Below are 13,462 nucleotides of genomic sequence, written 5' to 3' on the forward strand. Positions count from 1 at the left end.
GTTGCATCACGACGTGACACAGATTTGTGTGGCTTGTCGCGTTGCGGGGAAACAGGGGAAATGTATGAAAGCTGACCGTTTGTCAGTGGGTATTTGGATCCGTGGGAACCCAAGCCAGGAGAGTTCAGACTGCGACGCGTCTGAATCCCCTCCAAACCATCGGCTTTTGTCGCAAGGGGATGTCTTTTTAGGTGTTGCGTTTTCGGCCCATTTAATAAACATGTGATAGAGAACAAGGAGATATTTAAGGACCACGTTTCTGAGAAGATGTGAGGAAATTGCTGGATAAGTGCCAGTTTCTCTTGGTGCAACCCCTGGGCAGGGGGGATGGGGGGAGGGCGGGGATTAAATGCACTGCGCTGACAGAGGAATTTCGATCAATATTTCGGAGAACCATGCCGGCAGACGTGCTGGGTGATAATTAAAGGAGGTTGGGCCCCTCACTAGTCATTGCTGTCGACTCCTGGGTGGGCCGGGAGAGCGGCCAGGACCACCTTGAGCCACAAGCACTCTCGTTCCGCCCTGTCACCAGCCCACGAGAGGACCCACCAGCGACGGCTGTCCGCTGGGCATGTTGGAAATGCCAGCTGAACGCTCAGTCTGCGGTGGACCTGGGAATCCTGTGACGAGCCACCTCATGAGAAGCGTTGGCAGGGCGGATGAGTGGGGGGGGGGAGAAAGGAGGTTGTAACCGGGAATGGCGGGATGGTGTCCCCTCCCACAGCGCTATAGAGATCAGCTGTCTAACCAGCGTCGATGGTCATGCCCCATTGAGCTGAACGGTGCATCCAAGGCAGGAAGGGTTGAGGGGCTGGCGTGGGGCAAGGGACAACCAGAACACGAGGGTAAGGAAGTCCGTGCGCCCATCATCTTCACAGATTGTTGTTAACCCATTGGTAAATTTCCCCCTCATTTTCCTTTCTCCATTGGATGTAGGACGCAGTCCTCTCAATCACTTTGGTCATGATGCGGGTGACAAAATAATATCCAGAAGCCTCGTTGTTCACTTTGAACTCCTTCAGCTAGGAATAGAAGAAAGAGAAGCAGCGTCACCAAGACCCTCAGAGCAATACTGTAACTAAAGTAGAGGATTGCATTTCTATAGCACCTCTGGGTGCCCCACCGCACCTCACAGCCAATGAAGTGTTGTAATGGACGCGGCGCGGCAACAATGGGATGCAGTGTCCTGGGCAACGGCCTCTCTCTCTTGGATAACTCATTAAGCTGACCAATCACTTGGAGCTTGGCGAGGGTCAACGGGACCCTTGACCTTTGGCCAGCCTCTCAGTCAAGCCCACACCAGCCGCCACCCATTGCCCGCTTGCTTGCACTTTCCAGCAGGCGCAACTGGATGTCAATCAGGGGGTGGGACTCAGGCTGATCTCCCCCCCACCCCCCGCCCCATTATCCTGGAGCAGGAATGCTGAGGCCAATTGCAACATTTCCCCGGTAACGTGACAAGACGACGGACTTAGCCCCGCCCATAAATGTGGCCACACGATGATGTCGCTGCCTCTCATGGGTTCGAGCCCCCACTCCAGATACCCGAGCCCATAATCCGGGCCGACACTCCCAGTGCCAGTCCTGAGGGAGTGCTGCACTGTTGGAGGTGCCACCTTTCAGCTGAGATTTTAATCGAGGCCACCGTCTGCCCCTCTCTGGTGGGCGAAAAGATCCCGAGGCCGCTTTTGGAAGAAGAGCGGGTGGGGGGGGGGGGTGGAGTTCTCCCCAGTGTCCTGTTGCTGTTTGTGGGATCTTGCTGTGCCCAAATTGACTGCCCCGTTTTCCCGCATTACAAGAGCGACTACACTTCAAAAGTACTTCATTGGCTGTAAAAGCGCTTTGGGATGAACTGAGGTCGTGAACGGCGCTAGGCAAATGCAAGTTCTTTGCTTTCACACTGCGGCTCCGACACACTGCATGTTGACTGGCGCGCGCCACCCGAAGACAGATTAATGAAGGGGTTCTGACCTCCTGCAGGTCCTCAGGGGTGGAGAACCGGGCCGTCACTCCGTCGAGCAGTCCCACGATCGCCTCAGAGTTCTTGAACCTGCCCGTAGAAAATGGAGTCTCGTCAGATATAGTGGGAGCGAGGGAGGGGTGGTGCCGAACAACAACAACTTTCATTGATATGGCGCCCTTAACATAATAGAACGTCCCAAGGCACTTCACAGGAGTGATTATTCCCTCGTTAAACCTCTCAGCCTCCCTATCCTCAAGACACTCCGAGCTTTTGGTTGACTGACCGAATATCTCCTTCCATGTTTAATTTTGTTTGATGTTCGTGCAAACGCCCTGGGATGTTTTAGCATGTTAAAGGTGCTATATAAATGTATTAGTTTTATTCATTCATGGGATGCGGGCATCGCTTGCAAGGCCAGCATTTGTTGCCCATCCCTAATTGCCCCTTGAGAAGGTGGTGGTGAGCTGCCTTCTTGAACCGCTGCAGTCCGTGTGAGGTAGGTACACCCACAGTGCTGTTAGGGAGGGAGTTCCAGGATTTTGACCCAGCGACAGTGAAGGAACGGCCGATATAGTTCCAAGTCAGGATGGTGTGTGACTTGGAGGGGAACTTGCAGGTGGTGGTGATCCCATGTATTTGCTGCCCTTGTCCTTCTAGGTGGCAGAGGTCGCGGGTTTGGAAGGCGCTGTCGAAGGAGGATTAGTGAGTTGCTGCAGTGCATCTTGTACACACTGCTGCCTGACCGCTTCCCCACCTATCCCTCCTGGTCACCTCCCCCACTTCTCCTGGTGGAAGGGACTGTTGAGACTGTAAAAACATTTCAGGAGAAGGAATTGAGGAGAAAGGAACTGAAAGGGAGATGCGATTACAGTCGACAGCTCCAGTTGAAGAGCTAGAACGGGCAACAATGGGCCAAACGGCCTCCTCGCGGGCTGCAATTTGTATGATTCTATGACCAGTCCAGGCCCGTACTGCGGGACATCACCCAAGTTCAAAATAGTTGGGATCAAAAGGAGGTAGGAAGAGGTTGGGCAGATTGTGGGAATGGTTCTGGGGATGAGAGACGTCAGTTAACGAGGATAGATTGGAGAAGCTGGGGCTGTTCTCCCTGGAGAAGAGAAGGCTGAGAGGAGATTTGGTAGAGGTGTTCAAAATCGTGAGGGGTCTGGACAGAGTAGATAGGGAGAAACCGTTCCCACTCGTGAAAGGGTGGAGAAGCAGAAGTGACTGGCAAAAGAAGCAATGGTGACACGAGGAAAAACTATTTCACGCAGCGGGTGGTTCGGATCTGGAAGGCACTGCCTGAGAGCGAGGTGGAGGCAGATTCAATCGAGGCCTTCAAAAGGGAGTTGGATAATTAATTGGAGGGAGAAGATTTGCAGGGCTACGGGGAAAGGGTGGGGCAGTGGGACTAGGTGAGAGTTGCTCCCAGACTAATAAGGGCCAGATGGAGTCAACATCATGGGTGATGGTGAACCACCAGCAGACCTACTCTGAAATGAGAGACGTCCAGTTGGCCTTGATGAAGTCCCAGGCGGGCTTTTTCCCATTGATGTTCTGGGCAACCAAGGTGATGGTAGCCAAAGCGTCTTGCTTCTTAATCTTCCACGGCATCAAGGTTAGTGACAGGTACCTTCAGAGAGAGAGAGAGAGAGAGAGACACAACATGGAGTCATCACCACCACAGTCCAAACCCGATGAACGATGCTTCCCGTGGACTCGTCAACATGGGTATTTCAAACAAAATCCATTCATTCTCAGGATGTAGGCGTTGCTGGTGAGGCTGGCATTTAGTGCCAGTCCCTAGTTGCCCCTTCGAAGCTGCTGGTTGGCCTTCAGCCTTTTTTGATCAAACTGAATGGCCACTGAAGAGTCAACCGCATTGATGTTTTTCTCTAATTCTTGCATGGGATGCGGGCGCCGTTGGCGAAGGCCAGCATTTGTTTCCCACCCATAACTGCCCTTCAACTGAGCGGCTGTCTCGGCCATTTCAGAGGGGCATTTCAGAGTCAACCACGTTGCTGTGGGTCTGGAGCCACACGTAGGCCAGACCGGGTAAGGACGGCAGATTTCCGTCCCCGAAGGCCATTAGTGAACCAGTTGGGTTTTTAACGTCAATGCGACAGTTCCACGGTCACCGTTACTGAGACCAGATCATCTACTGTCCAATTTTTGTTCGGAGCGAATTAAAATCTCAAAGCATCATGGTGGGATTTGAACTCTGGATTATTTGGACAGGCTTATCTTACACGCCCAGTAACATAACCACCGTAAGCCCTCTGTTGCGACGTGGGATCTCAGAGCTCCGCAAATGGGTGGACAACAATGGAACCCCGTCCCACACCAGTGCACTTGACTCTCGACTGACCTCTGAAGAGGGCCTAGCGAGCCACTCGGCTGCATCAAACCGATTGGTCCCAGTGTCGGGGAAGAAGGTTCACCTCCACCTTCTCGCCTTTCGTGCTCGAGCGCTAAGCAGTGCGGCTGAGTGAGCGATGCGAGCTGTAAGGCACAGCGCGGCCACTCAGGACTGAAGCGTCCATTGCGATAAGCCTGCGGCCTAGTGCTGAAGCGTCCACTAGCGACGAGCCTGCGGCCTAGTGCTGAAGCGTCCACTAGCGACGAGCCTGCGGCCTAGAGAGCGACGCGAGCTGTAAGGCCAGATTGTGTGAGCGTTCGTGTGCGTGTGTGAGAGACGTACCTGGTCAGGAGCGAGGAGTCCACGCTGCAGGCCAGGCTATATCGGAGGGTCTGGGCCTCCGCGGCGCTGGTGACCAGCTCAAGCATCTGCCAAGCAAAGTCCCACTCGGCCTCCCCGCCCTCGGAGACCGACCGGCAGTAGATCACCGAGCGGAGGCTGGGAGGGATCCTAGGAAGAGAAAGGTCCCGGTTAGCAAACAATGCTCTGGACTCCAGCCAGTGTCATCTCGAGAATCGTTTGGGTTTCTTTTGAGCCCATAATCTAGACCAGAAACCCGGTGCCACTACTGAGGGAGCGCTGCGCTGGCGGAGGTGCCGTCTTTCAGATGGGGCGTTAAAACCGATGCCCTCGTCCGCTCCCACAGTCACTAGTGGAAGAAGACTGGCGGTGGGGTGGGGTGGGGAGTTCTCCCCGGTGTCCTGGGGCACAATATATATCCTTCAACCAAACATCACTAAAAACAGATGATTGCTGTTTGTGGGATCTTGCTGTGCTCAAATTGGCGGCTGCGTTTCCTACATCACAACGGCGACTACAGTTCAGAAAGGTACTTCATTGGCTGTAAAGCGCATGGGGGCATCCTCAGGTGGTGAGAGACGCTATAGAAATGCAAGTCTTTCTTCACGATATTTCGTTAGTTTTCCCCAAAAGGGGCCAGAAGTAATTTGTCCCCCCCACCGCCAGTGGCTTTTGAGCGCGTGGCGAAGACTGGGGGCAAATTAGAGGTCAAAGGGTGGACCAACGGGGATTGGAGCGGACGGCTCTGGTGGAAGGGCTAGCATGGGCGCAGTGGGCCGAGTGGCCGTCCTCAGGGCTGCCTCCTCCCTGGTACTCACGGGTTGACGTCTGGTTGAGCCATCCAGCGGGAGTAGAGAGCTTTGGCCTTCTTGTTGCACTTCTCCAGGCCGTTGGAGCAGGCGATTCCGGCCACCACCTCCTGGGCAAACCTGAGGGACAAGCAGCAGCGAGAGGAGAGATTGAGGGGTCCACCTCAGCTCCAACAACTCAAAACTCTTCCCTACCAAAGAGCATTGAGCTGAAGGTATTCCAGAAATGGCCCCAGATAGTCTTCGGAGGGAGAGTGGGGGGGATGGGGAGCGGGGGAGAGGGGACAGTGGGAGTTGGGAGGGAGAGCGGGGGAAAGAGATAGAGAGAGGAGATGGAGGAAAGAACATGGGGAGCCAGTAAGGGGGAATGGGTGAGGGTACAGGGGAGGGGATGGGGACTGGGGGAGGGGAGGGGTCGGGAAACTGGGGGGAGGGACAGGGGACTGGGGAGGGGGAGGTGGAGGGGACAGGGGGAGGTGGAGGGGACAGGGGGAGGGGGAGTGGAGAGGGGGACGGGGAACAGGAGGAGGGTTAGAGGAAGGAAAGGGGGAGGGGACAGGTGGATAAGGTGAGGGGACAGGGGAAGGGAGAAGTGACAGGGGGAGGGGGAGTGGAGGGGGGGGAACGGGAGAACAGGAGGTGGTGTTGGGGAAGGGGAGGGGGGAATAGACAGGGGGAGGAGTAGGGGAAGGGAACGGAGGGAGGGTACAAGGGAGGGGGACGAGACGGGGGGGAGGGGGGAGAGAAAGGCGAAGGGGATGAGAGACAGGAGGAGGGGTAGGAGAACGGGAGTGGGGAGGGGCCTGGGGAGGGGGAGGAGGCAGGGGTGGGAGGAGTGGAGAGTGGGACGGGGGACTGGGGAAGGTGTAGCGGAAGGGGAGGAGGGATGGGGCAGTGGGGATGGGACAGGGGGAGGGGGCAGTGGGGATGGGACAGGGGGAGGGTGGAGTGGGGGATGGGACAGCGGTAGGGGGCAGTGAGGATGGGACAGGGGGAGGGGGGAGTGGAGGATGGGACAGGGGGAGGGGGGAGTGGAGGATGGGACAGGGGGAGGGGGCAGGGGGTGAGACAGCAGCCTTCCCTGGCCACACTCTGCCCAGTACCTTCACTATGAGCTATGACGTTACTCACTGCTCGGAGCTTTCCTGTGGCACCATGTCCAGATCGGGGCTGCCCAGCTCCGTGAAATACTCGTAAACCGGGGTCACTTTGCTCAGGATGTATTTCTGTAGGAAAACGGGATTTGCAGAGGAGTTAACTTTGGGGCTGGCTTCAAACAACCCAGCTTGGTGGAATAATGTATCATGGAATTGTCTCTCTCTCTCACACTCCCTCCTTCCAATCACTCTTTCCTGCTGTCTCTTTTCCCCTTTCCCTCCCTCCTCTTTCCCCTCTACATCTCTCCTTTTTTCTCTCCTTCACTCCCTTCTTCCTCCCTGCCTTCCCTTCCCTCTTACCCCTGTTCCCTCTCTTCCTTCTTCTCCCTCCTCCTTCCTCCCCCTCCGCTCCACTCTCCCATTCCTCCTTTCTCCCCTCCTCTTCTTCACATTTGCCTCATCTCTCTCGCTCTCTCACTCCCTCCCTTTCTCTTCTTTCTCTCCAACCATCCCACTCCTGCTATCCCTCTCTCTTTCCCTCCCTCCCCTCTCTTCACCTCCGTATCCCTCGCCTCTCCTCCTCACTCCACCTCTCTCTTTCTCTCTCATTCTCCCCCTCCGCCTCTCCCTCCTCTCCTCCCACTCCCCTGTTTCCTCCAGTGAGCGAGGGGAGGTTTGACTGAGCTCATCGACTGTGTGGGCCTCACCTCCAGCAGTGCGTATCCAGGGGTTTCCTTCAGCATCAGTTCAATGAAGTCCAGGTGGTTACTCAGGGTGTCCCAGGGCAGGTACTCAGTCTCCATGTGCAGGTACCGCGTGGTTTCCAAGGCCCTTGTTATGGGGATATATTTCCCGCTGCTCCCCGCCCACCCCAGGAGGGAAACCAAAGAATTTAGGATTACTTTCTGTTGTTCTGGGAATGCTGTGCTCACCCTCTGCGGGAGAGGGGGGAATGAGGGAAAAATATTAACCATCCCTGTCCGGGGGCAACAAGGCTGCAGTGCGGGTAAAATGGCCATACGAAATCTTAGTGGCCATACCTGCGAGATTAACACCCTCTGCCATCTAAACTGGGCCCATTTTGTAGGCACAGGCACCCATTTGTCTCAATCAGGGGCCTCATTAATATATGCTAATATATTAATATATGCTAATATATTAAGATATTAAACCATGCAAATATATTAATATATGCTAATATCATGATCAGTGGCTCTGAGTCAGATGTTCAGGGGTTCGAGCCCCCCCACTCCATGAGACTCGAGCCCATAATCCGGGCCGACACTCCCAGTGCCAGTACTGAGGGAGTGCTGCACCGTCGGAGGTGCCGTCTTTCAGGATGAGACATTAAACCGAGGCCCCTGTCTGGTCTCTCAGGTGGATGCAAAAGATCCCACGGCCACAGTTGGAAGAAGAGCAGGGGGGAGTTCTCCCCGGTGTCCCGGGGTCAATATTTATCCCTCAACCAACATCACTAAGAAAGAAATCTGGTCATTTATGTCATTGTTGTTTGTGGGATCTTACTGTGTGCAAATTGGCTACGATATTTTCAACATTAAAACAGTGACAATATTTCAAAAAGTGCTTCATTAGCTGTAAGGTTCTTTAGGATGTTCTGAGGTAAAAGGCGCTACAGAAATGCAAGACTTTTATGTGTAAATATTTACGAATATATAACAATTCATGCAATGTGTTAACTAAAGCTAATATTAAAATGATATATTAATATATGGAACAGCACGGGGTTAGATACAGAGTAAAGCTCCCTCTACACTGTCCCTGTCAAACAGTAAAAAAAAAACGGGGTTAGATACAGAGTAAAGCTCCCTCTACACTGTCCCCATCAAACACTCCCAGGACAGGGACAGCACGGGGGTTAGATACAGAGTAAAGCTCCCTCTACACTGTCCCCATCAAACACTCCCAGGACAGGGACAGCACGGGGGTTAGATACAGAGTAAAGCTCCCTCGACACTGTCCCCATCAAATACTCCCAGGACAGGTACAGCACGGGGGTTAGATACAGAGTAAAGCTCCCTCTACACTGTCCCCATCAAACACTCCCAGGACAGGGACAGCACGGGGGTTAGATACAGAGTAAAGCTCCCTCGACACTGTCCCCATCAAACACTCCCAGGACAGGGACAGCACGGGGGTTAGATACAGAGTAAAGCTCCCTCTACACTGTCCCCCATCAAACACTCCCCAGGACAGGGACAGCACGGGGGTTAGATACAGAGTAAAGCTCCCTCTACACTGTCCCCATCAATGTGCTTCACTCTCAGAGATCATCCATACAACACAACTGTGCGGATGTTTCTGCTGGTATTTGCGGAACAAAGTCACAAATCTTGTGCCAAGCTCCAGCTAGTTCAACTACCCTGTGGAGCCGTGTTTGCAGCAAGGTTTAAATTGTCTGCTCCACATTCATGGGGCCCCCTCACGAACAACAGAGAGAGGGGCCTTCTCTTATCAGGCAGGATGGATTAAAAGCCAGGCCCTCGGACAGTGTCCACAGCCTTGTGTGAGCCAGCTCCTTTTTTTTTGTGGGTTTGCGTCATGTGGAAATGCCCCACGGACCAGGCCCTCCTCTGTGTGAAGGCTCTGCCCACCCTTCCCATCACTCCTACCGTGCTAGGCTGAAAGCGTCATCAATGAGCTGGGCCCGGTTTATCACTGGAATGGCCTGGTGGGAGGAAAAAGAGACTTGAACTTAAGATTTAGCGGACGGCTCCTGACATTCCACTGATAGGCCTCACTGAGGACAGGCTTGGACAGGAGGCCGCACTGAGGAGGCCCACACAATAAACAAATGGCCTCATGACCCTCTGACCCCCAAACTCCTGACCCTCGGATCCCATTCCACTGAGCCCCCAACCTCCCGAATCCCCTGATTACGCGAGCAAGCGGTGTGTTACCTGGAATTTAAAAGCTTAAAGGGTGATTTGATTGAGTTTTTTAAAGATATTCAAGAAAGGGTGTAAGGATAGTCCCAGCAACTTTATGCCAGTCAGTTTAACATCAGTGGTGGGTAAGGTTTTAGAAACAATAATCAGGCAAAAGATCAACAGGCACTTGGAGAGGTTTGAGTTAATTAAGGAGAGTCAGCACAGATTTGTAAAAGGCAGATTGCGCTTGACTAATTAAATTTTATGAAGAAGTAACAGAGAAGGTTGATGAAGGAAATGTGGTGGATGTTGTTTATATGGATTTTAAGAAAGCGTTTGACAAAGTGCCACATAAAAGACTGGTTAACAAAACTGAGAATCATGGAACAGGAAGGTCAGTATCCATTTGGATGAAAAGTTGCCTTAAAGTCGTAGTAAGTGGTTGTTTTTCAGACTGGAGGATGGTAAACAGTGGTGTTCCCTAAGCTCAGTGCTGCGTCCACTGCTTTTTTGCTATATATAAATGACTTGGATCTTGGAATACAGAGTAAAATTTCAAAATTTGACGATACCAAACTGGGAGGAGTAGCAAACAGTGAGGATGATATGAACTGCTTGCAACAGGACATAGATAAGCGAGCAGAATGGGCAGACAGGTGGCAAATGGAATTTAATACAGAGAAGTGTGAGGTGATGCATTTTGACAGAAGGGATGGGGAGAGGCGATATAGACTTAACAGCACAGTTCTAAAGAGTGTGCAGGGACAGAGGGACCCGGGGGTTCATGTGCATCGATCTTTGAAGGTGGCAGGACATATTGAGAGAGTGGTTAGTAAAGTATATGGGATCTTGGGCTTCATAAATAGAGGCATTGAGTACAAAAGCAGGGAAGTTGTGCTGAACCTTTATAAAGCTCTGGTTCGGCCTCAACTAGAGTATTGTGTCCAGTTCTGGTCACCACACTTTAGGAAGGATGTGAGGGTCCTTGAGAGGGTGCAGAGGAGATTTACCAGAATGGTTCCAGGGACGGGGGATTTTAGTTACAAGGTTAGGTTGGAGAAGCTGGGGTTGTTGTCTCAGGAGCAAAGGAGATTGAGGGGAGATTTGATCGAGGTGTACAAGATTATGACAGGTTTAGATAAGGTAGATAAGGAAAAACTGTTTCCATTAACTGATGGTACAAGGACTAGGGAACACAGATTGATGGTTTTGGCCAAGAGATGGCGGTGGGGGGGGGGGGCGGGAATGTGAGAGAACTTTTTTACACAGTGAGTGGTTATGACCTGGAACTCGCTGCCCACCGGGATGGTGGAAGCGGAGATGGTGAATGATTTCAAAAAGAAATGTGATGGGCAAGTGAGGGAAATAAACTTGCAGGGTTACGGGATAGAGTGGGGGAAATGGGACTGACTGGATTGTTCTACAGAGAGCTGGCGTGGACTCGATGGGCTGAATGGCCTCCTCCTGTGCTGTAAATGACTCTGTGACTCTATGACTGCACGATATTAAGGGGAACAGATAGGGTAGATCGAGAGAAACTATTTCCGCTGGTTGTGGGGAGTCTGGGACTGGGGGGCAGAGTCTAAAAATGAGAGCCAGACCTTTCAGGAGTGAAATTAGGAAACACTTCCACACACAAAGTTTGGAACGCTCTCCCACAAATGGTAACTGATGCTGGATCAATTGTTAATATTAAATCAGAAATTGATCGATTTTTGTTACCCAAACTTATTAAGGGATATGGAGGCAAAGTAGATGAAGTGAGGTCACAGATCAGCCACGATCTCATTGAATGGTGGAACAAGCTCGAGGGGCTGAATGGCCCCCTCCCATTCCTACATTCCAATGTTCCAGCACCCCGACCCCTCCTGACTCCCGAGAACCTCGCCACCCCCATGACCTTCCGATCCCCTGGCCCCTCCCAACCCTCCAGAGCCCTCCTGATAACGGACCTCCCGGAGCGCGCCCCGGTTCACAGAGCCCTCCCGGCCCTCCGACTCCCTTGGTCGATCACCCACTTACATCACGGTTCCTCATGAGCAGGATCAGCAGCTTGTCCCAGTTGTCGTCATCGTAATTAACCCGGAAAAGGCCGACGGCGTTAATGTTTGCAAGAACCCAGGTCTGGCCGTTCACCTTCATCTCGTTCACCAACGCCTCTGGCGAGGGGGAAACTAGCAGATGTCAGCAAAGACAATCACAGGGCCACGTCATCAGTCTATAAACACCAGTTAGATACAGGGCTGGAGTTTACGCCGGGAAGGCCCGGCCCGATATTGCTGGCGGTGGCAAGGCCTCGTGACGGTCCTGCCCCTCCCGCTCCGCGACGGGAGCAACGTCTGCATATTTTTTATGCCCCCCCCCCCCCCCCCCCGTTCGGGGGCAATACTGGAGCCGCTGGCCGGCGCTCCTGCGCCTTTGGATCTCCAGATCCGAGGCGGAGCACTGGTGGGAAAGTGGGAAGCAGGTAGGTTTCTCTGTGCGAGAGTGGGGGGCGGGTGGGGGGCGGGTGGGGGTGGGGTGGGGATCAACGTCAGAGTAATTTAATTGGTCTCGGGGACGGTGGGAAGGGGGAAGGTTTAAGGTTTATGAACTTTGGTGGTGGGGGGAGAGGGCAGGTAATTAATTCTACGGTTATGGGAGAGGGTCAGGATCAAGTTATTTAATCTTTTTAAATACAATGTCCCTTTAAATTTTCAACTGCCCCATCAAACACTCCCAGGACAGGTACAACACGGGGGTTAGATACAGAGTAAAGCTCCCTCTACACTGTCCCCATCAAACACTCCCAGGACAGGTACAGAACGGGGGTTAGATACAGAGTAAAGCTCCCTCTACACTGTCCCCATCAAACACTCCCAGGACATGTACAGCACGGGGGTTAGATACAGAGTAAAGCTCCCTCTACACTGTCCCCAACAAACACTCCCAGGACAGGTACAGCACGGGGGTTAGATACAGAGTAAAACTCTACTTCTTCCCTTAAGAGTATGAACACTTTTGGCGTTCTTGTATCCAGGGGCAGGCAAAAGTCGCTCTGCGGGAAAAATAATCCTTCGCGAATGAACCTTTATTTTCAGTGGGGAAAAGAAACCATTCACACCGTTAGTTTTATTAATCCAGACTGTGTCCTGAATACTGCTGTTCTTCTGCCAAGTTACAGGGATGTACCATTTAAACCTGTGAAAGAAGAAACACACAGTCAGTACCCATGTTTGACCCACGTTACAGGTGTTTAATATTTCTAATATTTCCCTCTCAACCCCTCTTCGTTCTGTGCGAAGCCAAGGCCAAAGTCCTGCTCAAAGACCTGGGCTTCACAGGAGCGTTATCGGACAAAATCTGACCCCGAGGAGATATTAGGGGACTGGCGACCAAAAGCACGGTCAAAGAGGTCGCTTTTAAGGAGCGTCTTAAAGGAGGAGAGAGAGAGAGAGAGGCGGAGAGGTTTAGGGAGGGAATTCCAGAGATTAGGGCCCCCCAGGCAGCTGAAGGCACGGCCGCCAATGGTGGAGCGATGGGAATCGGGGTGGGGGGGGGGGGGGGGCGGAACAAGAATTGGAGGAGGGCAGCTATCTCCAGTTGGCCTAAGGTGAGTTGTGGCTCCGAATTGCCTCTTTTAACCCCTCCCCACTGTGTAAATATATATTTTCCATTCTCCCATTTAATTCTTTTTGCGATTTCTCTTTCAGTGGAATAAAAAAAGCCGTCAGAACTCCTGAAGACCTCGATCAGGTCACCCCCGTTAACCTTCTCAGTTCCTGTGCAAACAGCCTAAAACCTCACGTCTCTCGACTCGACGGTGAGACCCTTTGCCCCCCGGTAACAGCTCCGTGAACCCACAGCGTGCTTCTTCTCTTCCTTCGTGTCAGCCGAGTCTCAGTGGTAGCCGTCGGACCGTTGAGTCAGGAGGGCGTGGGGGTCGAGCCCCCCCACTCCAGAGACCCGAGCCCATAATCCAGGCCGACACTCCCAGCGCCAGTACT

The 13,462-nt window shown here is 52.9% G+C and overlaps 2 protein-coding genes across 4 annotated transcripts in view; both read right to left on the minus strand.

Annotated features, from left to right (window-relative positions):
• gpatch4 (G patch domain containing 4) overlaps positions 1-639 on the minus strand; it is a 2,622-nt gene extending 1,983 nt beyond the window's left edge. Inside the window, exon 1 of the mRNA XM_068022699.1 lies at positions 550-639. Within this exon, the coding sequence (XP_067878800.1) occupies positions 550-639 (90 nt within the window). The remainder of the gene's footprint in view (positions 1-549) is intronic.
• Positions 7-13,462, minus strand: part of LOC137356789 (aminopeptidase Ey-like) — a 43,229-nt gene continuing 29,773 nt past the window's right edge. For 2 of the 3 annotated variants that reach the window (XM_068022557.1, XM_068022556.1), the window contains 10 exons: positions 12,580-12,656; positions 11,499-11,635; positions 9,219-9,274; positions 7,296-7,443; positions 6,623-6,717; positions 5,501-5,611; positions 4,665-4,832; positions 3,456-3,596; positions 1,972-2,050; positions 7-1,022 (listed from right to left, as the gene is read on the minus strand). In XM_068022557.1, the coding sequence (XP_067878658.1) occupies positions 873-1,022; positions 1,972-2,050; positions 3,456-3,596; positions 4,665-4,832; positions 5,501-5,611; positions 6,623-6,717; positions 7,296-7,443; positions 9,219-9,274; positions 11,499-11,635; positions 12,580-12,656 (1,162 nt within the window). In that variant the 3' untranslated portion in view covers positions 7-872. The remainder of the gene's footprint in view (positions 1,023-1,971; positions 2,051-3,455; positions 3,597-4,664; positions 4,833-5,500; positions 5,612-6,622; positions 6,718-7,295; positions 7,444-9,218; positions 9,275-11,498; positions 11,636-12,579; positions 12,657-13,462) is intronic. The other variant, XM_068022558.1, reaches the window with a different exon arrangement.

This window comes from Heterodontus francisci, chromosome 46, assembly GCF_036365525.1.
Source record: "Heterodontus francisci isolate sHetFra1 chromosome 46, sHetFra1.hap1, whole genome shotgun sequence".
NCBI lineage: Eukaryota > Metazoa > Chordata > Chondrichthyes > Heterodontiformes > Heterodontidae > Heterodontus > Heterodontus francisci.